Source organism: Phacochoerus africanus, chromosome 8 (assembly GCF_016906955.1).
Source record: "Phacochoerus africanus isolate WHEZ1 chromosome 8, ROS_Pafr_v1, whole genome shotgun sequence".
Taxonomy (NCBI): Eukaryota; Metazoa; Chordata; class Mammalia; order Artiodactyla; family Suidae; genus Phacochoerus; species Phacochoerus africanus.
In genome coordinates this window covers 168,212,464-168,236,433 of record NC_062551.1, presented here as the reverse complement: position 1 = coordinate 168,236,433, position 23,970 = coordinate 168,212,464, and the positions used below count along the sequence as shown (strand labels likewise).

The following is a 23,970-nucleotide window of genomic DNA, read 5'->3' as shown; positions in this document are numbered from 1 at the left end:
TCACCCTGCCCCTTGCCCTGACATTGCCCCTGCCTGAGATGCCCCTGGTGCAGCTCCCTCCTTCATGGGGAACATTTATTCGCCCTTCATGCCCGGCTCAAGTCGCTCTTCTGTAAAAGTCTGTCTTGAGCTCCTTACCCTGCCTCTGAACAGTCTCTCTCTCTTCCATCTGCTGCCAAATACCATCACGCAGACCTTTTAGCTAGCATGGCTCATCTTTTGTTGTGACTTATTTATATACAGCGTTTGTCTCTCTCACCTTCTTAATGACTGGGGATTCCTCAAATGGAGACTCTGGCACGGGTGCTTAGTAGGCCTTCAGTTGGTGTTTGTTGGATGACTGAGTGAATTGCCTTGAAAGGCACTGTGGTTCCCTCTGCATCTGGGGGGTCAGGAGTGGATGTGTATCTGGTTTTGTGAGGAGGACATGTACTTATTCGGGGACAGCGTCCCGGATGCCGATGAAGTTCTTTGGCCACTCGCAGGTCTTAACATGAACAGTTTCAAGAAGCAAGTGTAGGCCCACACTCGGGGCAGACGCCGAGACAGAAGAAACGAGGCCGACCTGGAAAAGAGGGTGCGTTCCAGTTTGGTTGTCAGGAGCAGGATGATTCAGCATTCTTCCCTCGCTTTTGGAGCTCAAACCTCGTTAGCCGCGTGGCAATTTCTAGGTCAGGTTCTTTACATCAGAGTGTCTGGGTCCTTTCACGTGGCTCTTGAGAACAGGCAGGTGAAGAAGATTTAAGAGGTTTGGGTGTGGGGGGAAATCCTAATTAAATTCGAACAAGGAAAGGGCCTTAGCCTTCCAGAGGGCAGCAGGGGCCTCCCGGAGAGAGCCTGGACTCCCATCACTGTGCAAGAGGACACCAGCAGGAGGGGTACCGCGCTCACCTTTGTGCCAAAGGGCGGTCTTTAGCCTCCGTCCCTGCTAAAGGTGTGCCTGACACCCTGTCATCCGAATGAAGCGCCATCCAGCGCTGGGGGAAAGGCCAGCGAGTGAGGCGCAGCCCCGGCCATACAGTGTTACCAAAGGGACGCGAGTGCCGAGTGGATACGCTTTACCCTGTGAGTCCACATGCCTAACTGTGGGCTGACCTCGGGGGCTGAGGATGGGGTGAGGTGTGGCTCATGCTGACATCTCTGGCAGTTGTTTTTAGGGACCCCTTGTGAACTGTGTTGGGAAAAAGTTCTGGAACCAATGGGTTGGGATCCTTAGTGGATCTCAAAGCCCTGCTTATCGATGTCTGAGGCACCTGTTGCTGCTGTCCTACGCCTCCACCATGTTTGTTAGGCTTGCCTCACGGGAGGGGTACAGCCATCATCTGGGAGGTCCTTGTCGTCTCCGTGCATCCAAACCTCCTTGTGAGTCCCCTTACTAGTGAAGAATCCACTGACGTCCAGGTATGTCACTGCTACTCCCATCTCACTCTGCTCGCTTCTCAGTGGCTAAGTGAGCCACCTGACTTCGCAGAGAGACTTTCCCTTGTTAGGGCTTTATACAAATCTACAATAAGACCTGAAACGCTCAATCTATTTCTATTTGATGCTTCCCTATTAAAAAGGAACTTCCACTATGAGGCAGTGATACATTTAAGTACCCCACCATTGGGAAAGCAGCAAGAATAATGGTTCTTCATTCCTGTAACTTTGTTACTGACCCTTGAATATATTTTAGGTGCCAGTTAATCTTCACAGCAGTCCTATTCATTCCACATTCATTCCACAGACCTCAGCTGGGTGCCAGGCCAGGCGCTGTGCTAGGTGCCGGAGATTTAAGGGAGAGTAAGAACAGATCTGGTCTCCACCTTCATTATGATAAATTCATTGATTCATTTGCTCAACAGATCTCTGCTGACGACCCACTATGTGTAAGGTACTGATTTAGGCACCAGAACAAAACAGGCAGAAATCCCTGCCTCTCAAGGAGATTACATTCTAGATGGGGCGACAGTCTACAAACAAGATAAGTGAAATATATAGTGTGTTGGTGAAAAGAGCTAAGGCGGAAAAAAGTAGGGAGGGGGGATAGCAGCATCCTGGAAGTGGGGGAGGGGTTGGAGCTTCAGATACGGCGGCTGGAGCGGTCCTCACCCCAAGCGTGATGTTCAAGCAAGGACCCGAAGGAGGTGAGGATGCGAGCTCTGTAGACCCTCTGGAGGTAGGGTAGTTCAGGGAGGAGGGAACAGCACAGAGACCAGTGTGGCTGGAGCGGAGGGAGCCAAGGGGCGAGTGCCAGGAAAGGGCGGTGGGAGAGGCGGGGCGGTCGGGGGAGCCAGTGTATAGGGCCTCGCGGGTCATGGAAGGCCGTCCTGTTACTCTGGAATGAGCTGGGAATCCTCTGCGGAGTTTTGAGCAGAGAGGCGACATGACCTGCCCTATGTTGAAAGGGTCGTACTGGCCGCAGTGTTGAGAGTAGACTGATGGCAGCCAGGACAGAAGCAGGGAGATGGCTTAGGAGGTTACTGCCACGATGCAGGCGGGAGCCGGCGGATGGTGATTGTTGGACTAGGATGATTCCAGGGGGAGAGGTGAAAACTGACTGGGTTTTGGATCTATTTGGAAGATGATGTTGTAAGGACTTGCCTCCTGGATCAGGCATTGGGTGTGGAGGGCAGACCCATCAAGGAGGCTCCAGAGTTTGCTCGGAGCAGCTGCCAGAATAAGGTGTGCCACTTACTCATATGGGAAGGATGTGAGAGCAGTCGGTTTGGGCGGATGGCGAGGACCAGAGCCCAGTCCGATGCCCACTAAACATCCACATGGATGTGGCAAGGAGGCAGTTCAGCCTGTCAGTCGGGATTCAGGGGAAAGCCCTGGCCTGAGGGTATCAGAAGTAGGAGCATCTCCGTACACCTTTCAAGGGAGTAACAGGTGGCAGAAAAGAGGTCCAAGGACTGAGCTCGGGGCCACTCCACTGTGTGGTGCTTGGGGAGAGGCGGAGGAGCCAGCAAAGAATCTAAGTGAAAGACGTGATGAAACCCAGGAGGGTGTGGTGTCCGGAAAGCCAAGTGAGGAAAGTATGTAAAGGAGGATGGGGTCCGACTGTGTCGGATGTTGCTGGTGGACCCAGTTAGATGAGGACGGAGACTTGCCCACTGGATTCAGAGTCTGGACGTAGCATTCATGGCTCTGATGAAAGCCGCTCCGGTGCCGTGATGGGAACAGCAACTGTATAGGCTGTCTTAGGAGTTTTATTAGAAAGGGAAGGTGCCAGCGGGTTAACTTGTTAGGGACTGAATTGTATTCCCCAAAAATTCACGTGTGGAAGCTCTGACCGCCCAAATGACGGTATTTGGAAATGGGACCTTTGGGGGGTAATTAGGGTCAGATGAGGTCATGAGGATGGTTCCTCACGATAGGATTAGTGCCTTGTAGGAAGAGCTCAGAGAACTTGACCCCTCCCTCTTCTCGCCCTCTGACGATACAGGAAGGAGGCAGCTGTCTGTAAGCCAGGAACAGGGCCCTCACCCAAACCCTATAATGCTAGCACCCTGATATCGGACTTCCAGTCTCCATGACTGTAAGAAATAAATGTCTGTTGTTTAAGCCACCCAGCCTATGGTATTGTGTAAAAACAGCCCGAGCTAAGACATTGCTCAAAGATGGATTTGAAGGGCTTTTCTTTAAGGGAGAAGCGGCAGCAGGCTGTGTGCAGGTGTGGATGATCCAGAAGAGAGAGACTGGTGGTGCAGGGGTGAGAAGCGACTGGCAGGAGCAGTGCCTTAGTGACAGAGAGGGGTTGGGATCTGTGGTGTATTTCGAGGAGTTGGCCTTAGCTGGGAAGGAGGACCCTTCAGCCACTTTAGGAGAGAGGGTAGCCCGTTGGCACAGGTGCAGGTCGGTGGATCAGTGTGATAAGGGAGGAGTTCCTGTCGTGGCGCAGTGGTTAACAAATCCAACTAGGAACCACGAGGTTGTGGGTTCGATCCCTGGCCCTGCTCAGTGGGTGAAGGATCCGGCGTTGCCGTGAGCTGTGGTGTAGGTTGCAGACACGGCTTGGATCCCGTGTTGCTGTGGCTCTGGTGTAGGCCGGGGGCTACAGCTCCAATTCGACCCCTAGCCTGGGAACCTCCATGTGCCGCAGGAGCAGCTCAAGAAAAGGCAAAAAGCCCCCCCCCCAAAAAATGTGATAAGGGAGCTTATAGAAAAGTCCTCTTCTGATTGCTTAGGAAGCATAAGAATGGGGAGGAGGAAGAAGTGAAGGTTTGAGGCAGGAAGAGAAAGTATGAAATAGCTGCCTGGGGCTGAGGGAGAGTGAATGGAGGAGGGCAAGAGAACGCTTGCCAGGCTGCAAGAAGGATGCCCTTGAGACCAGTCAGCAGGTTTGTGCATTTTTTTCCAGACATGCTCCATGGCACAGGAGGGCACGCAGAGCAGGCAGAGGGTTGGATCTAACTGGGGTTCTGTGGTTTCGCCAAGCAAGAAATGGGTGCAAGGATTGGAGAGCATATGCTGTGGTGTTTGATAGGGGATTTAAATAGAGAAGCAGTGAGGGTGGAAGGGGGTGAGGGGCCGTGAAGGAAGGTGGGGGGTCTCCGCGTGGGTAGTGCTGGGTAGCATCAGCGTGTGGCTGACGCCGGGGTCCTAGAGAGTCCGCTGGGAAGATAGGAGACCAGCCGGAGACTGGAGTTCTGGTCGCCAGTGTGAAGTCCCGAAAGTAACGGGGAGCGGTGGCTGGGGCGGGCTGGAGGAAAGAAAGTCCAGAAACCGAGAGACAGAGGCATTGAAAGAATTCTTCACGGGGATATTGAAGTTCCCAGTGTCTGTGACAGCAAGTCCAAATCTAAAGCTCCAAGGACAGGGAGTGACCGGAGTCCTTAGGTGACCTGTACCACGGGGACACTTGTGGCCTGGTCCGATGAGAGTCACGCTGGGTGTTCTCGGAGGAGGGGAGGACGGTCCAGCTGCGAGGAAGAGCAAGGAGCAAACACCTCTCCTGCCCCGCGGGTGCGAGGCGGAGAAGACAGCCACAGCCTGCAGGGCGGGCGGGCAGCGTGGCACTGAGAGCCGGGGTTCAGTGGGACACGAAGGAGGGAGCGGAACCCGCACTGGAAAGGTCCCGGATAGGGATTCGCTGCCCATTGAGTCCCGTTGATTGAGTCCCCGAGGGCACAGGGAAATGGGCGGGAGTGGCAGCCGGGCATAGACAGGGCAATGCCAGGGAGTTCCCGTCGTGGCTCAGCGGTCTCGAACCCAACTGGGATCCAGGAGGGTGCGGGTTCGATCCCTGACCTCGCTCAGTGGGTTAAGGATCGGCGTGGCCTTGAGCTGTGGTGTAGGTCGCAGGCGCGGCTCGGATCCCCGTGTGGCTGTGGCTGTGGCTGTGGCACAGGCCGGCAGCTACAGCCCCAATTTGACCCCTAGCCTGGGAACTTTCATGTGCTGTGGGTGCGGCCCTAAAAAGCAAAAAAGAGGAAGGAAAAGGCAATATCAGAGCCAGGTGGTGGGGAGAGTCCAGAGAAATGACACGGCCCCGGAGCCTCGAGACCCACGTAAACGGGGAAGAGGGCTTGACGAGGTTGTCTTGGTGGTTTCAGGAAAGATTGTGTTGGCGAGGTGGGGAAGGGGCAGGTTTTCAAGTTCTGTGGCCCTTTCGTTGCTCGGAAATCAGTGTGTCTTGCCAAGCTGTTAACAACAGCACAGAGTTCGGTCAAGTCTCTGACCTGGAGGCCGGTACTTTGTGCACGTTGCCATAACGGCCTTTCATCTCCTGTGGCCTCAGCTTCTTAAAAGGCCCTTGCGAGTGTGTCAGCCCCGGGACAGCCCTGAACTCAGGGCCGATACGCTGCCTTTGCCGTCACCTTGTTTCCGCAGGTAGACATTATGCAGATACTAGTTTTAGGCGTTTCTTCTGAGCCCAGAAGTATTTCAAGTCAGCATCTCCTTTCTGCAGCTTCCCTGGATTCTCTCTTAGAGAGAGTCACCTAACGGCTCCCTCCTCCCTTGCGGTCACTGTCCCCTGATATAGATGCCTGCTAGAGCCCTTCCCACATCGTTCGACTCTCCCAGCCCTGCCCAAACCAGACTGCGAAGGCCTCTGCAAACCCAGGCGCTCTGCATAGAGCATCAGTGGCATTCGGGACAGGTGTGTGCTTTCTTGCTTCTGAAATTCCAGGAATATTGTCTGCTTCTCTCACGCACCTCAACCCCTGTGCCCAGCCCTTAAGACAGTGCCTGTCCCTTTGCTGTCAGCAGCCCCTCCGTGTCCCTTTAGCCCCTACCATTTGATGGCAATGGGGTCCCCCCATTGAAGCCTCAGCACCTGAATCCCTGCCTGCGGGCTTTCTCTGGTTACAGGAACTCACCTTGCCCCCACATGCAGGGCAAGCCAGAGGGGCCAGGGATTGAGTACAACACCCCTGGATTAGCTCTCAACCAAAGACAGGGTGGGTGTAGAAAAGTTGCAAGTTGCTCGCTTTCTCCCTCACCCTGGGGTGAGGTAAGAGAGGCGGGGGCACCCTGGGGTGAGGTGGGAGAACCGTGTCTCATTGTTGACGGGCAGGGTGAAGCCAAGGGGGCTGCTCACTTTGTAGCAAACCTTTTCTTTGCCACGTGGCCTTCTCTGCTCCCCTCCTCGTGTTTCCTGAAGTGGCCGCCCTCATCACAGACCTCCTGCACTCCAGCCCTTGTGTCCGGGAGGCCTTCTGGGGAAACCCACATTAACACCGGGCGGGACCCAAAGTAGGTGCGAAATCAGTCTTCACTGAATGACGATACCTGTGTGTGCGTGTCGAGTGACCGACCGAATGCAAATTCCGTTGATCCCTTTCTCCGGAAGGAGACAAGAAGCTCCTGGTAGACAGAGCCTACCTGGCTCTTCTTTGTATTCCTGCCTCATCTCAGTAGTTGAGCAGAGACTGAATGGAATTAAATAATCTCAAGATAGCGGCTGGTGGAAAGAGAAGGTGGCCACAGTAACTGTGGGTTCTTAATAAGGTGGAGGTGAGACGTCTGGGGCCAGGGTAGCAAAGACCTTCGCGGGGGAAGGAGGAATGGCCTCGCATCCTCGGTTAAGGGTGCAGATAACGTCCGGGTGAGAGACCCCCCCCCCACCCCGACGTGAGAAGCTGTGGGGGGCGGAGGAAAAGGGAGACCCTGGGGAGTGACTGAGGGGAGGCAGCTCTTGTTTGGGATGATACCACGTGGTAATGGGCAGCACTTGGTGGGTTATTACCCACTTATTTATTTAGGGCGTTGATTCCTTTCTGGCAGCTTCCGGAGTTTCACTCTGTCCCGTAAGCCTTCTCAGATCCAGTGGTTGTAAAAGCAGGCATAACTGAGCTCCGTTATTCCCTTCGTGCTGCAGGGTCCTGCGATTTTATTTCGGCCACTTGCTTTGTGCATGAAGAATGGTTTTTTTTTTTTTTTCTTCTCCTAACAGACTAAAAGCCAGGGACGCGTGTGTGCAGGTGTGAAGCCAGAGATGCTTCACACCTGAGAGCACAAACGAGTGCTGTGTGCCCACAGGTCTGGAGGGGGTGACCCACTATGCAGCAGTTCTGTGCAAGTGCAAAGGCTTTGACAGTCAGGTCTACTGCAAGGATCCATGTGCAAGACTTCTTTTCCTCTTTTTTGGCCACTCGGCAGCACGTGCAGTTCCTGGGCCAGAGCTCAGATCTGAGCTGCAGTTACCACCTGCACCGCAGCTGCAGCACGCTGGATCCTTTAACCTTCTGTGCTTGGCAGGGGATCCAGCCTGTGTCCTGGCACTGCAGAGACACTGCCAATCCCATGGTGCCACGGCGGGAACGCCAAGACGTTTTTAATTTAAATGCAATAGCACATGAGACATGTCTTAGCATCTTAGTACCTGAAACAAAACAGATGACCAATAAAACGGCTAGCCAAAAAAAAAAAAAAAAAGATCTGGATGCCTGTACCTTTTATTATCCATGCTTCGTTCTCTATTGGTATGAATGGTTGAGAAAAGGGTATTTAATTTTCTGAGTTCTGCTTTCCAATCATGATTTGATTATTTCTAAAGCGATTTCTCTGTATTATTAAGTGCATTTATTTGCCGTTGGACATATACATGTAAAAGTTTTATTTTGAGAATTTAATCCAATATACCAATTAGGGGAAAGGCTCACTTCTTTGGAAACATTACTCACTTTTTTGTCTTGTTTTTAATACATCTAAATATTTCCAAATATAAATAATAGAGTCAAAAGGAAATCAGGGGAGTTCCTGTTGTGGCTCAGTGCTTAACAAATCCCACTAGGAACCATGGGGTTGAGGGTTCGATCCCTGGCCTTTCTCAGTGGGTTGAGGATCTGGCGTTGCTGTGGCTCTGGTGTAGGCTGGTGGCTACTGCTCCAATTAGACCCCAAGCCTGGGAACCTCCGTATGCCGCAGAAGCGGCCCCAGAAAAGGCAAAAAGACCAAAAAAAAAAAGGAAATCAGAACACAATTACTCACGAAAGTATATCATTCTTGTTAGAAGACGGAGAAAATACTGCTGTGGGTGCCAAAAGTGTATTTGATTGGCCTCTGGTCCTTATACTGACTGATTTGGGGCCTGATCTTGTTCACTATCTTATTGGCCTGTTTGGGGACAGAGTGGTCATTTTAGTTTTTTAAAAAAGTAGTTTGAGGCTAAACACTAAATCTCAAGCCTACTCTAGGAATCTGGGAGACCCCAAATACCTCAAAAGCAACTCAGCTCCCTTCCCCCCTCCCTGCTTCCCAGGTCCAGGTGATGCCTGAGAGCACAAGGGCGCTTAATCCCATGAAGCCGCTTGTTTTTGAGGGCAGGAGCCCCTCATTGTCCAGGGCTTCCTTTCCATCCTCTGGCAGCCAAGCAGAGCCCTGCCCGCCCTGCAGTCCTGCCTCAGCCCTTCTCCCTTGGCTTAAGGCCTGTAGATTGCAGTGGGAACGTAAGGGATCCCAGGAAAATTGCCACACTAGGCTCAGTCCTTTTCCTGAGAGATGTTAAAGGGGAGAAGGAGATAGATTACTAAGTGGTTAAAGGCTTCGGAATTCACCGACAGGTTTGCCCAGCACCAGCCTGAAACCCAAGCTGTTCTTGGCCATGGCTGCGTGGAACCGCTATCCCTGCCGACAGGTGCCCCGGCCACTGCTGTTGTCTAGCACTTCAAGAGATGGTGGCTTAGGCGAGGTGCAGATAGCAAAGACAATGAGAATGCTCAGGGGACAAGTGACCTTTCCCACAGCAAGGACGCTGGGGCCGGGTCAGTGGGCAGAGAAGTACCTGTTCATGCAGGTGTTTTTGCTAAGCCCATCACGCCCCTCTCTGTGTCGAGCTGGATGGCCAGCCCAGCCAGAGACCAGACCTTTCTAACTGTTGGGAGAGCCTTTTCAGCTCCACGTTAACCCATTCCATTCTTCGTTTATTAAAGGCTTCAGTTGGAATGAGCCAGGCCCAAAGATTTACCTTTGGAGACGAGAGATGAAGTCCTGGTAAGACTTCCTAGGTGTACGTGAACCTGCTCGTTGAGGCTGAGCTGTCTCTGTCCACTTGTGGTTGGCATTTCCAGAAACTTGATCAAGTTCTTTTCTTCCCATTCAGAAGTTTAACTGTTTGTCTGTGGTCTCATGTTGAGATTTAAAAGCCAGACGTTTCTGCTGCTTCTCATCCCTCTAGGTCACTTTTCTGTTGCAAAGCCATTCTTCTCATCAGGTGGTACAGAGGCTCCATTAAAGCGTCCTCCCTGCTCAGTAGAATGTCTGTGCAGGAACAATGCCAGCGCCTTACATATGTAGAGCGTTTTGTAGTTTTCACAGCATTTTTGCATATGCATTATCTCATCATGTCATGTTGTTCTGGGCTGTTGCTTTTCCCCTGAGTGTTCTGTATTTACTCACCCTTTTCACCAAGAATACCTTTCTTTCTTCTCTTACCAATTTTGACGATAATATTCGGGGTTCGCTTCCCCCCCTTTCATGTTATTTTCCCCGGGGGGCTGTAAGCCACAAAGGAAAAAGCAGTATAAATGGTACTGTCTTCTGATGGCAAGGTGAAGAGGTCCTGAATGCTCTTTACGAATCATCCCTGGGAAGTACCTTCCCGTTCCTGGGGTTCCCGTGATCAGCAGAAGCACGAAAACAATTTAACTTAACGATTTCAGCTACTCTCTCTCGCTCTCGCTCTCGCTCTCGCTCTCGCTCTCTTTTTTTTAAGTGCCAAAACATCTAGAATGGGAGAAACTGAGCAAGTTAGATCCATGTAGTTGTTTTCTGATTTGGGGGGGTTTGTTTGCTTGCTTTGGTTTTGTTTTGCTTAGAGATTTTTTAATGGGTATTATATTGATATGATTCTTCCCGAATAGAGAAATAGTAGTGCCTCTAGTGCCTTTTGTCTTCTTGCAATTATGTGATCGTGCACGCCTATCACTTCGAAATCAAAGCCTGTAAGACGGTTCTCAAACTGTGTTTCAAAGGCCACATGCACAGCATGTGGAAGTTCTCAGGCCGGGGATCGAACCCATGCCACAACCACAACCTGAGCCATAGCAGTGACCATGCTGGATCCTTAGCCTGCTGAGCCACCAGGGCGTTCCTAAATGCTTTTCTTTAGAGCATGTTAGAGACTCCTTTTGAGGTTCCCTAAAGCAGACCCAGAATTCCCCGAACTCACTTCTCATTGCCCTGTCCAGTCCATTTCCTGTCTCCATCATTTATCCATCCTCAGATGCTGGGTGCACCACCTTAGAGTCATATAAGCCAAAGGATATCAGAGTTGAAAGAGATCAAGCAGGTTGCCGTGAGCTCATCTAACCTTTGCATCCCTTCTGTGCCATCCTCGGATGACCAGGGAGCCTCAGCTGGTTCCATCCTAAGACAGCAGAAAATATCCCTTCTCTTGAGCCCAAATATATCTCCCTGTAGCTTCTATACAGTTAAACAAACATGGAGTGCCTGTCAGGCACCAGATACTGTTCTAAGAGCTGGGGGTACAGAGTAAACAGTCAGACAGAACAATGCTCTCCTGGATAGCTCTATCTCTGGATGTCAGAGAAGACAAGCCAAATAATTCTTCTGCATGGACACCTGCAGATGCTTGAAGACTGCACTCCTGTTCCCCTGACTCTTCACGGCCAGCTAATTCTCCCAGTTCATCCAGTGTCACATAGGAGTAAGTCCTTTCGCTGTGTAGACCAAATATTTTTGGATGCATTCTAGTTTTGTTTAACATTGAATTGATCTTTAGTAGTTTGATTTTTAAGGTTGTGTATTATAAGTGTCATATGCACTTGGAGACATTTTGGGAAATACCGATAAGTATGCAGCAGGATATCACCTATAGTCCCATTGCCCACCGTTAAAATGTTGGTATCTTTCCTTCTTCTAGCCTTTTCTAACTGGGATTGATAATTTTGTGATTTTTTTTTCACTTAACATTGACTTTTTTTCTTTTTTTCTTTTTATAGGGCTGTACCTGCAGTGTGTGGAAGTTCCCGGGCTAGGGGTCGAATCCAAGCTGTCGCTGCTAGCCTACACCACAGCCACAACAATGCCGGATCTAAGCCTCACCTGCAGCCTATTCTGTAGCTTGCACCAGCGCTGGATCCTTAACCCTCGGAGCAAGGTCAGGGATTGAACCCAAATCCTCATGGATACTAGTTGGGGTTCTTAACTCGCAGAGCCACAATGGGAACTCCATAAAATTGACATTTTAAGTTCGTTATTTTCATGCCATTCTTGATATTCCAGATGGCTTTTAAAGATGAGGTCATCAAAGAGCAGTGAGGACACCTTAAGTGACCGGCACTGCCCGCCTTGTCCCTAAGGCCCCAGCCTCCTAAGCAGTACGAGTCACCAGTCCGAGCAATGCCAGTCCTGTGCGGAGGGAAGGTGCAGGACGACGCCATCTCCTGCGGGTTCTTCTAACTTGGATTATTCTTTTGCTGTTGTTGTTTTGATTGGGCTTTTTGTTTGTTTTGCTTTGAGATTCCCTGTCGCGATTTCCTGTCTCTTCATCTTCGGGTCCCCAGGGAACAGGGTCACTGGTCTGTGCACAAGGGACTGTGTCTCTCTCACACCCCTGCTGTGCACCAGGAAGGCGGGGACTCTCTGCCATCTCAGGGTTCTCTCTGCTGGAGGGGGGGAGCCGCTTTTGCCCTTCTCCGGCGTGGAGGCTGGGGAGTCTGGCGCTGGCACGTTGTCGGGAAGGACCTGTGAGTGGCCAGCTGGCGCTTTCGGAGACGCGGAGGCTGTGGGGGCTTCCTGGTTGTCATCCATGCCCACAAGCCCTTCGAGCCCCTCCAACATCACTGGAGGAGACACGAGAGGATTTGCCCGAGAGATGGGGCCTCGCGTTAGGACTTGAGACAGGGCTTCTAAAGCCTTGCGGTGGGGCCGGGCCACCAGCCTTCAGATGCCACGGCCACCACGGGCTGTAACTGAGACGATGCTCGGCGTGCTGCCCTTCCTCCCTCCCCCGCCCCATGCATTCGTTTGTGCTTCTTCAGCATCACGCTCTGCCCGTGCGTGTGGCGTGTCGGCTGGACGGCAGCCTCTCCTTCCAGCAGGAGAGTCAGGTGGTGTTTTCAAAGCTGTCTTCCCGCTGCGTTCCGTCTCGGGGAGTCTGTTGGAACGGGTTCTGGCGGGACAGGTGAGGGCCAGCACCGGGCTCACGTTGTCCTCCGATTGCAGGCCTGCAGCTGAACCAGAAGGCGCTGACCACCTTCCCGGACGTGGTGCTCGTGCGGGTCCCCACCCCCTCGGTGCAGTCGGACAGCGACATCACGGTCCTGCGACACCTGGAGAAGCTGGGCTGCCGCTTGGTCAACCGCCCGCAGAGCATCTTAAACTGCATCAACAAGTTCTGGACCTTCCAGGAGCTGGCGGGACATGGGGTCCCCATGCCCGACACCTTCTCCTATGGTGAGTGTCCTGGAAAGAGGGTCGGGACGGGTCTCTCCAGACCCCCTGCGTGCTGGGCCCTCCCTTCCCAGACACCTTCCGGCCCCTCTCAGTGGTTTTCAAGGTGAATCTGTTCATTATAGGCGAGTCAGTGTCTTGAGCCTCTACCGCGGTCAATTGCTCTGTCTAAAACGTCTTTGCTTCTTTCTTCCTGGAATTCATTCATTAAATATCTGCCTGGTACACACCGCCCAGGACCCGTGTGCCACCTGTACCATGTAGCACTGGGCTGTAGCGGAAAGTAAGAGAGTCCTGCCCTCAGCACCTCCTGGTTCATCAGAGGCAGAGGACAGCAAGCAAACAGGCGGGTTCGGTGCAGTGTCGTGAGTGCCACGAGGTGTGGAAATACATAGGGGTGCTCCTACTGTAGGGGGCACCGCGGAAGGCTTTCCCAAGCGGGTCACACCGCAACGCAGTAAGGTGACCGCGCTAAAACAAGGAGCACAGGGGAGCATCTAAGGAGAAGGCAGAGTATGGAAAGACCAGAGGCACGAGAGAACATGACCGGTCAGTGGTATGTTGAGGGGTTTGTGGACCGCGAGGCAGGCGGAGCTGAGACATGAGGCCAGAGAGCCACGTCATGGGTATGGTAAGTCGCGCCCCATCAGGAGCCTCCTACAGTTTATGGAGGCGATGAGGGGTAATTCTGACGCAGGCGTCATTGGAGGGCTTTGAGCAAGGACGTGGCCTGGGCAGGGTTCAGCGTATCATTTGGCCACACTGGGGAGAAGGAATTGGACTCGGGCAAAAGAGAGACAAGGGATGTGGCAGTAGCCTTTACAATCATGCAGACGAGCCACGATGGTCTTACGAAGGTGGCCATAGTGAGAATGAAGGTAAGGGCACCGATTCAGACTTAGGAAAGAGACAGAACTCTTAGGAGGCGATGACCGATTGGATAGAAGGAGAGCGGAAGAGAGGAATCGGGAGTGAGTCTGTGGGAGTTCCCATGGTGGCTCAGTGGTGATGAACCCGACTAGTATCGACGAGGATGCGGGTTCGATCCCTGGCCTCCCTCAGTGGGTTAAGGATCCAGTGTTGCAGTGAGCTGTGGCATAGGCCAGTGGCTGCAGCTCTGATTCGACCCCTAGCTTAGGAACGTCCATATGCTACGGTGCAGCCCTAAAAAGACCAAAAAAAAAAAAAAGAATGCCTCTGGTTTCTGGTTTTGGCAACCAGGTGTGAAAGCAGACACTCCCTAAGACTGGAAACCTGGAGCAGGAGAAAGAGGTTGGTGGGTGGGGCCACGGGCGGGCGAGAGAGATCACATCCGCCTGGGACCCGTTCTGTTGAGGCGCCTCTCACAGACGCAGGTAGAAATAGTCAGCAGGCCGCAGCTAGATGGATCTGGAGCTCCTGAGAGGGGTGGGTAGGGCGGTGGATCCGGACACCTTCCATGTGTGAAGTGAGGTCACAGAGTGGATGCGTTACTCGGGAGACCCTGCAGAATGGAGAGAGGCCTGAGCTGTACACCTGACACATTTAAAATGTGAAGCTTTATTATGTATATTTTATCACCATAAAATAAGAATATTCAATAGAAAGGTTCTAGAGGATGATCCTTGAAGGGGGTGGGTAGAGGAAGAAGACCAGATGCCAGGGCCTGCATCGGAGCAGTGGGAGAGGGGAGAGGAGAGGGGACAGAAGCCGAGGGAAAGCGCATTCCAAGAAGGCTGGAATACGGAAGAGCGGTGCTCCATTCGGAGAGGACGTGTCACCTAAGCTCGGAGACGTGTGTGTTGGATTTAGCAACCCGGAGTTCCGTGAATACACCTTCCGTGTGGCGATGGGGAGAGAAGCCAGCTTGTCAGGGATGAGGACGTGCACAGGAGGGGAAGAAATGGAAACGCTTCGAGCAGCTCGATCGAAAGGATACAGGGCTGCAGTGAAGGGCTGATGCAGGGTCACAGGGCAGGGCTCTTATTTGTTGAAGAGAGGAGACAGTAGTTCCCTGGTGGCTCAGTGGGTTAAGGATATGGCATTGTCACTGGCGTTCGGATCCCTGGCCCGGGAGCTTCCACATGCCACAGGCGTGGCCAGGGGGGAAAAAAAAAAAAAAAGTTGCACGACAACTGAGCATGTTTAAGATGCTGCTGGAATTGGGGACTAGGAGGTTGAAGATGCCGCAGAGAGGGTGCAAGATCTCTGAGGAGATGAGAGGGGAAGGGGTCCAATGGGCAGGTGCAGGGGTGGCCTTAGATAAGGAAGCCTCGTGCCCTGTATTATAAGGGAAGAAGAAAAGGATGCTAGAGAGGAGTTAGATTTATCCGTGGGTGTCCGGAGGCTAGGCGTTCTCTTCCTGTAAATGTCCTCTTTGTGAAGATGCCCCTGATTAGACATTGCCTCTTCATGCTTCTTTATTTCTTAAAAATCATTAGCACTTTCGTGACCGTTTTTATTAGTATTCCAGAGTATTTGGCTTTGCAAAAATTGATAAACTATAGTATCACGGGTGGTAGGCAGACTAACGGTCCTCCAAAGATGCAGAAGTCTAGGAAACCAGGAAGCTTATGGAACAATTTAGAAAGATTTTAATACACATTGGCATTCTTCTCCCCACCCCACCCCCCGCTTTTTAGGGCCACATCCATGGCATATGGAAGATCCCAGACTAGGGGTCTAATAGGAGCTGCAGCTGCCAGCAACAGCCACAGCCACAGCCACTCAGGCTCCAAGCCATGCCTGCGACCTACCCCACAGCTCACAGCCACACCAGATTCCCAACCCACCGAGTGAGGCCAGGGATTAAACCAGCATCCTCATGGATACTAGTCGGACTCATTTCCACTGAGCCACAACGGGAACTCCTATTCATACTTTCTAAGTGAGGCTTAGAGGAGTGTAGTGGAGCCAGTTTAGGCTTTTGAGTCGTACCTTAACTCTGGATAAGACAAATCCCAGGCTTGGTTTCTTTGGGTATTGCTTTTCTACTGCTATGCAATAATCTCCTGAAAATTTGACAGCTTAAAACAACATCCATTTATCATCTCACAGTTTCTGGGGGTGCCAAGTCCAGCCGCAGCACAGCTGTGTTCTTTGTTCAAGTCTCACCAGGCTGAAACCACGGGGTGACTGGGTTGGGATCTCAACTGACGCCTCCGAGGCTCACTGGTTGGCATTCGGTTCCTTGCAGCGGTAGGACTGAGGTGCCCGCTTTCCTGCTGGCTGTCTGTTGCGCCTGTCACGTGGCCTTCTCTCCACTTGGGTCCGCAAGGCCCTCGGGGGTTTCTCTGATGCTTCACCTTCTTTTATGGGCTCACCTGATGAGGTCAGGCCCACCAAGAATCATCTCGCTTTTGAGTAACTCCCCATCAACTGATTATTAACATAATTGCAGGAATGGTCCCTCCTGCACTTAGGAGAGAGGGTTATGCAGAGCATGTATGCCATGGGTAGGAATCTTGGAGGCCGCCTTAGAATTCTGAGCTAAGTGGCTGGTAACTGCAGCCATGGTATGTGAAAAATCACTGCCCCGCCTGTGGGACCGTCTTGACAATTATATGAACTAGAACCTGTAAAGCCTAAACCCGTGTTAAACGTTGCTCTCCTTCTCTCTCCCCCTGCCTCTTCTACGACAGGTGCACGATGCATGTCTGTCGCATTGAAACGGGTTCACACTGCCTTCCTCAGAGAGATGCGAGCCCTCCTGAGAACGCCCACGGAGCCCTGGACCATCAGCCTTCCCTCCACTGATTTTCGCTTTTCTTGGCAGGTGGGCATGAAGACTTCTCAAAAATGATCGATGAAGCCGAGCCGCTGGGCTACCCCGTGGTGGTGAAGAGCACGCGTGGACACCGGGGTCAGTGCGGCTCTGCCGCGTCCCGTCGGGGCGTGGATACTGGGGTCAGTGCGGCTCTGCCGCGTCCCGTCGGGGCCGCCACTCTGCCTGGACGGGCCCTGCCCCACGCGGGCGAGAGCGTGGCGGGGAGAGGTGGAGCGCCCCCTTGCGGAGCTGCGGTGTAGACCTTGCCTCTGTCCCTTCCCGGCTGACCCCACCCACCGGCCTTGCTTTGTCCAGACCCGTCTCAGCCTGCCCCTGGACTCTGGCAGCCGCCCGCTGACTCGCCTCTGGCTGGTTTCCCTACCTCTGCTGCCAGTGCGCCCTCTAGTCCTTCAGGGGGAGTCATGTCTCTCAAACAGACCTCTTCTCATCCCCCTTGCTGAACTTGGGTTGCCTGTTAGACACAGTTGCCAGGCCTCACTGTGGCCCGGAAGGCCCTGGACAGACAGCCCCCACCTGCCTTGGCAGCCCGCTCTGGCCGCGTGAAGCCGCCGTGATCCAGTCCGGACTAGACCATGGGTTTTGTTCTCTTTACGCCTCTGCTCCCTTCCCTCTGCTGGAAACGCCGTCTTCCTCTGGCCTCTAGTGAGCTTCTGCTCGTGCTTCAGGCCAGCTCCACGTGTCATTCCTTCCCCCGCCACATCCTTGCCCTCCTTCCCCCTCTTCCAGACAAAATCAACCGCTTCTCCCGTTGTGTTTCCATAGCACTTTGTCCACGTGCCTCTAGCAGAGTACTGCGCCCGGGGATGGTTATAGAAGTGTGTGCTTTTTCTGATTTGACCGTGAGCTGCTCAGGGAGCAGGAACCAAGTCCTAGCCCTCTGTCTCCAAGACCTACTACAGTGCTCAGTTGCAGAGATTATGCCGCAGAAAGCGGTCCCCCGGCCCTGCAGGATGTGCGTGGGTACCCCCTGATGGTACCCAGATAGCGTCCTTAACTGCTTAGGGCATCTGGAGGGAGAGGAGGTACCGTACCTAAAGGACGTGGAAGGAGCAATTCCTATGATGTGGGGACTGTGCCGCAGACATGAACCTGACACGCTGCCCTCAACCTCCAATGTGTAGCGTAGAGATACTGCATTGCAGGGTGACGGCCACTGTGGCAGGCAGGCAGGTCCCAGCACCTGTTGGAGCCAAACGGCGGGAGGGGCCCACTCTGCCCTGAGGCAGGGAAACTTCAGTGGAAGAAAAGGACACCTAAGTTCGAGTGTGGGATTCGAGCTGAGGAAATGGATGAGCAAACACACAGGCAGGCTTGAGTGCGCAAAGCCGCTCCAGGAGGGAGAGGGGATCCTGTTGAGAAGCAAGAGAAGTGAGTCTGGCTGGCTGGCAGGGTGTGGCTCTGAAGGCTGTGCGGACACGCCGTAGCGCAGAAAGGCAGTGTGTCTCACGGAATCTTTTCTCGTGGTAGACCACGCTGAAAATCAAATTCAGCTTAGTATTTATTGAGGGCCTGCAAGGCGCCAGGCACTATGCGAAGGCTCTGGGGATGCGCAAAGGAGCAGAACAAAAATTCCTGCCCTCCGGGAGCTCACATTATAGAAAGGTAAGATGGATGATTCGCAGAAATTAAGTAGAATATATACTATTTTTAGGTGTCTTGGAAATTGAGATATGGTGCACAAAACAGAAGGTATGGTCCCTGAGCTGACACCGTGCGGAGGGTCTCAGTATGTTCCCTCTCCTGCGTCTCCGTTACCACCCATCCCACATGGCATCTCCCTCACCCAGAAGAAACCCTTTAGTCTCAAAGGTCGGCCCTGGCGGCCCCTCCCCGGATCCCCGGCGACGGCTCCTCTCCTTTCCGTTTCTCCGTTTCTCTGGATTTGCCTCCTTCCCGTGTTTCCGACGGATGGACTCATAGGATCCGCGGCGTTGGTGTCCGGCCTCTCCGACTTAGCGGAGCGTGGGCGAGGACCCCCCATGTCGTCGCCTGGACCAGGACTGGACCCCTTTTCCTGACTTACATTCTGTTGTGTGGCTAGTCCACACCTGGTCTACCTGCTCATCAGTCGGTGGCCCTCTGGGTGGTTTTCTTGGTGGCGAGATCATGAATGGTGCTGCCCTGAGCAGCCGTGGACGCGTTTCGTGTGAACATCTGTTTTCACGTCTCTAAGTACACGCCTAGGAGTGGCGTTGCTGACTCGAGGTGTAACTCTAGGGAAACTGCCAGGTTGTTTTCCACAGGAGTTCTGCCATTTTCCACCCTGCCAGCCATGCTGGAGAGGCCCAGCTTCTCCTCATACGAGAGAAAACTTTCAGGGAGTTCCCATCATGGTGCAGCGGAAACAAATCCAACAAGGAACCGTGAGGTTGCGGGTTCGATCCCTGGCCTCGCTCAGTGGGTTAAGGATTCGGTGTGGCCTTGAGCTGTGGTGTAGGTCGCAGATGCAGCTCGGATCCTGCATTGATGTGGCTGTGGTGTAGGCCGGCTGCTATAGCTCCGATTAGACCCCTAGCTTGGGAACGTCCAGGTGTGGCTCTGAAAAAGCAAAAAAAAAAAAAGAAAAAGGAAAAAAAAGAAAAACTTTTTTTGTGTGGTATATTAATCTGCCTCGACAAATTATACACATGATCACTGTACCTCCAGAAAAACAAGCTACAAGCCAAAATGCATGTCTTCCAAGCGTTAATAGTGTATAGGCCCACTTTATATATTTTAAAATATTGATTTATTTTTATTTTTTGGCTGCGCCCAAAGCATGTGGAAGTTTCCAGGCCAGGGACTGAATCCACACCCCAGTAAGGACCCGAGCCGCAGCAGTGACACTGCCAGAGCCTTAACCCGCTGAGCTACCAGGGGACTCCTATTTTTAAATTTTTTCAACCTTTTTTTGAAATTGAATGTCATGTTTTATTAGTCTCAGGCGTACAGCATAATGACTCAATATTTGCATATATTGCAAAATGCTCACCGTGAGTCTGGTGAACACTGGTCGTCGTACGCAGTGACAGGATTTTTTCCTTTATCATGAGAACTTTTAAGATTTGCTCTTCCACCAACTTTTACGTACGTAATTTGTTTTTATTATCGCCATCCCAGTGGGTGTAATGTGGAATCTTACTGTGGCTTTGACTCGTACGTCCCTAATGACTCGTGGTGTAAAACACTTTCGTATTATTGGCCATTTGTATTTCTTCTTTGAAGAAATGACTGCTCAGATCCTTTGCCCATTTCTCAGTTGGTATATTAGTCTTTTCGTTGATTTTTTTAGAGCTCTTTTTTCTTTTGTTTCTTGGTGGGTTTTTTTTTGCTTTTTAGGGCCACACCCACAGCATATGGATGTTTCCAGGCCAGGGGTCACATCAAGAGCTACAGCTGCCGTCTGACGCCATAGCCATGGCAACGCCACGTCCACACTGCACCTGTGACCTACACCACGGCGCACAGCAACGCTGGATCCTTAACCCACGGAGCGAGGGCGGGGATCGAACCCACATCCTCATGGATCCTAGTCAGGCTCACTTCCCCCGAGCCACAGTGGGAGCTCCAGGGTTCGTTATATGTTGTGGCTACTTAGCCCCTTATCAGGTACGTAGTTTGAGTGTGATTTTTTTTTTCCCACTCCGTAGGTCATTTTTTCACTTTTTTGATATCCTTTCATGCACAAAAAGTTTTTATTTTGATGAAGCTCAGTTTATTCTTTTCCTTTGATTGCTTGTGCTTTTGATGTCCTTTTGTGCTTGCCTACCCCAAAGTCACACAGATTTGCACCTGTGTTTCCCTTCAAGAGGTTTACAGTTTTAGCCCTTACATTTGGGTCTCTGGTCCATTTGGAATTAATTTTTGCATAGAGCATGACGAAGGAGTCTGACTCCATTCTTTTGCCTGTGGATATCCAGTTTTTTCCCCAGAATTTTTTGTGAGGAGACTGTTCCTTCCCCATTGAATGCTCTTGGAGCTCTTGTTAAAAACCAGTTGACCATCTGACCATAAAATGAAGGTTTATGCTGGGCTCTCAGTTCTATTCCATTGCTCCATATGTCTGTCCTTAGGCCAAGCCCCACCTGTCTTGTTCCTGTAACTTGGTAGTACGTTTTGAAATTGGGAGCGCATCTACTTTGTCCTCCTATTTCGAGGTTTTGTTGGCTATTTGGGGGTCCCTTGCCTCTCCGTATGAATTTTAGGATCAGCTGATAGATTTCTGCAAAAAAGGAAGTTGGAATTTTGGTGGAGGATGCATTGAATCTGTAGATCAATTTAAGGAGTGTTGCCGTTTTAACAATGCTAAATCTTCCACTTTCTGAACATGGCAGGCCTTCCATTTATGTCAGTCTTTAATTTCTTGCAAAAATGTTCTGTAGTTTTCAGTGTATGAGCCTTGAACCTCGGTTAAATTTATTCCTAAATTTTAAAAATTGTTTTTGATACTTTTATAGATGGGCCTGTATTCTTAATTTCATTTTCACGTTAGTCGTTGCTAGTATAGCACACAGCATCTTAGGGAAAATGGATAGGGAGTAAACAAAATTAGAGCAGTTGCGAGGTTCTGGTGGGTGGATATAAGTCTCAAGAAGGCAGCGGACTCGGCAAGCTATGTCCTTGAGAAAGTTACTGCCTCAGTAAAACAAAAATAACTCTCCTTGTCCTAATGGCTTCACAGGACTAGTATGAAATGCAAAAGAAATAATTTTTCAAAAGTATTTGGCACGCAGTAGATGGTCAGCGGATCTTCGTGCCCTTCTCCCCACTTTTTTCCCCTCCTTCCTTTAAAACTGTAGCTCCTGTCGTGGCTCAGTGGTTAACGAATCCGACTAGGAACCATGAGGTTGCAGGTTCGATCCCTGGCCTCACTCAGTGGGTTAAGCATCTGGTGTAGGCCAGTGGCTACAGCTCCGATTAGACGCCTCGCCTGGGAACCTCCATGTGCCGCGGGCGCGGCCCTAGGAAAAACAAATAAAAAAAACTGTAGGTCCTTTATTAGGTGCCAGCCAAGCCCCATATTAGAACCTCTGTGCCAGGAACCAAGCCCTATTTATTTTGAGTCCCTGTCGTTAGCCCCATCTCTGCTAAACATCCTTCCTAATGTCCAGAGAACCCCCCGTGGCTATAATTGAATCCAGCCGTCTGCTGCCAGATCTCCTGGTGCCAAATGTCCAGTGACGGAGACACGTTTTGAGGTTACTTTTGGGTCTTACATGCCGCTAGGGGCTGATGCCCACCTGTCTTTTTCTTAAGACTTCGGCGAGCTTCCGTTCCTTGTAAGGTGGCGACACCAGTCTCAGGAAAACCATCTCTCTTCCTGCTTGCTCACAAGAAGGCTCAGGGCATGCGATGCTCATGTCAGATTTGCAGAGCAAACCTCTCAGGGACCCCGCTCAGATCTGTCAGTGCAGGAGCAAATGGAAAGGCAGGTGTCAGATAATTGCGAAGGCCTCGTGATTCAAGGAGAAAACAAAGCATTGGGAGTCAGGAAGAAATGCTTTGCCCAGAGATCAAAGGAAACAGGGATCCTTCCTTTTGAACGACGGGGTGTGGCCCCGTCCGAAGTTCCTCGCGGTTAGCCGGAAGACGGGCGTCTGGCGGGGGCTCCCCCTTTGAACTCCTGTTGTCTTTCGCACAGGCCTCTCCTAACGCCGTGTCATGCCGCGGTGTTATCTTTTGTGGGTCTCTCTCCAGTGGAAATTCCCCTAATGCATGATCAGTTTATTAGGTTGTGTGAACATGGATCGACGCTAGCTTTGTGCATCGAGCCCAGTGTGAGGTTCAGGGGATAAAAAAGAGCGAGACATGGGCTCTGCCAAGTCAGCATCCTGGCGTGTTCAGAGATGCTCGCTGCTTCTGGAACCGCCTTGACTAGACCCTTAGGATTTTATTTTGGCCTCTTCTCTGTGTTTCTGGAATACATTTTGATTTCATTTTGAAAAAATAGTTGTGAAGGGAGCGGGGCATGAGTAAAATCAAAAGAAAAGAAGGCTCGATGGCCATTTGATAAGAAGCAAGAGTCTGGGAGTTACCACCGTGGCGCTGTGGGTTAAGCAGCGCGCTGCGGTGGCTGGGGTTGCCCTGGAGGCGCAGTGGGTTAAAGGACCTGACGTTGCCGCAGATGCAGCACAGGTTGTAGCTGCGGCTTGGATTGACTCCCCGGCCCAGGGAACTTCCACAGGCCATGGATACTGCCATAAAAAAGAAAAAAGAGAAAAAGCAAGAGTCCAGTCAGAGAAATGGAAGGGGCCCACGTGCGGCAAGTTGGGAAAGGACAGATGACCAGGCCGGGAGGTGGGACGGCAGGGACGGCGTTCAAAGCTCCTCCAACCGCCTCTCTCGCGCTTTGTCTTTCTTCTTAAAGGAAAAGCCGTTTTTCTCGCGAGAGACAAGCACCACCTCTCAGACATCTGCCACCTGGTCCGCCACGACGTGCCCTACCTGTTCCAGAAGTACGTGAAGGAGTCCCACGGGAAGGACATCCGCGTGGTGGTGGTGGGCGGCCAGGTGATCGGCTCGATGCTGCGCTGCTCCACGGACGGCCGGATGCAGAGCAACTGCTCGCTCGGTGAGACTCCGGGCTCAGCGCGGGGCTCCGGGCCAGGGAAGCCCCCGGGGTTCCTCCTTAGGACGTCTGCACCCCTTTAGTCAGTGTGTGTCCATCCCACCCGTCTGGTCAGGCCCTCTGCGAGGTGCCAGGGTCACAGGGAGGAATTAGCAATGATAAGCCGTCCTGGAGCGGGACAGGAGGGTGTCAGGGCCGTGACGGAGGTTGGGCAAGGGTGTCAGGACATTGGGGTTTGAATCCTAGCCTGTAGGTGTTAGGACTTGGCAGTCAGGTGTCACCGGAGGAGTGACGTGAGAATCAGTGAGAAAAACTTGACATCTGGCGAGAAGACGGGTTGCAGGCAGAAGTGGGAGGCAGGGAGTCGAATTTGGAAGCCATTCCAAGAGCTCAGGTTGGGAGTAATGAGGGGCTAAAGGCGACAGACGGTACCCCCTTTTCACGTTATAATTGGAAATTGTTTTTCTTGTAGGTTTGATGTTTTTGGAAAGCTGCACTTCATGTTTGGGTCAAATGCGTAACCCCATCCCATTAGCCTATTGATAAAGTCTGTTTGGTTTTTCTTTGTTGTTGTTGGCCATGCTCACAGCATGCAGAAAACTCCCTGGCCAGGGGTCAAGCTGAGCCACAGCAGGGACGACACCAGGTCCTTACCCATCTGGCCACCAGGGAACTCCGAAAGCTTGTGTTCTGTTGTGAATGGAGATGGCCCCGGGGCACGTAAATTCTTGTCTTCGCCACAGGACGCTCTGGTCACCTCGTTCGTGGAATCCGTAGGTTGATGACCTGAACGGAATGCCCACGGCTGTTATTT

The 23,970-nt window shown here is 52.0% G+C and overlaps 1 protein-coding gene across 2 annotated transcripts in view; it reads left to right on the top strand.

Moving 5' to 3' along the window:
- RIMKLA (ribosomal modification protein rimK like family member A) overlaps positions 1–23,970 on the top strand; it is a 32,981-nt gene that overhangs the window by 3,582 nt on the left and 5,429 nt on the right. The window contains exons 2-4 of one of the 2 annotated variants that reach the window (XM_047789519.1): positions 12,616–12,846; positions 16,598–16,684; positions 22,956–23,159. In XM_047789519.1, the coding sequence (XP_047645475.1) occupies positions 12,616–12,846; positions 16,598–16,684; positions 22,956–23,159 (522 nt within the window). The remainder of the gene's footprint in view (positions 1–12,615; positions 12,847–16,597; positions 16,685–22,955; positions 23,160–23,970) is intronic. The other variant, XM_047789520.1, reaches the window with a different exon arrangement.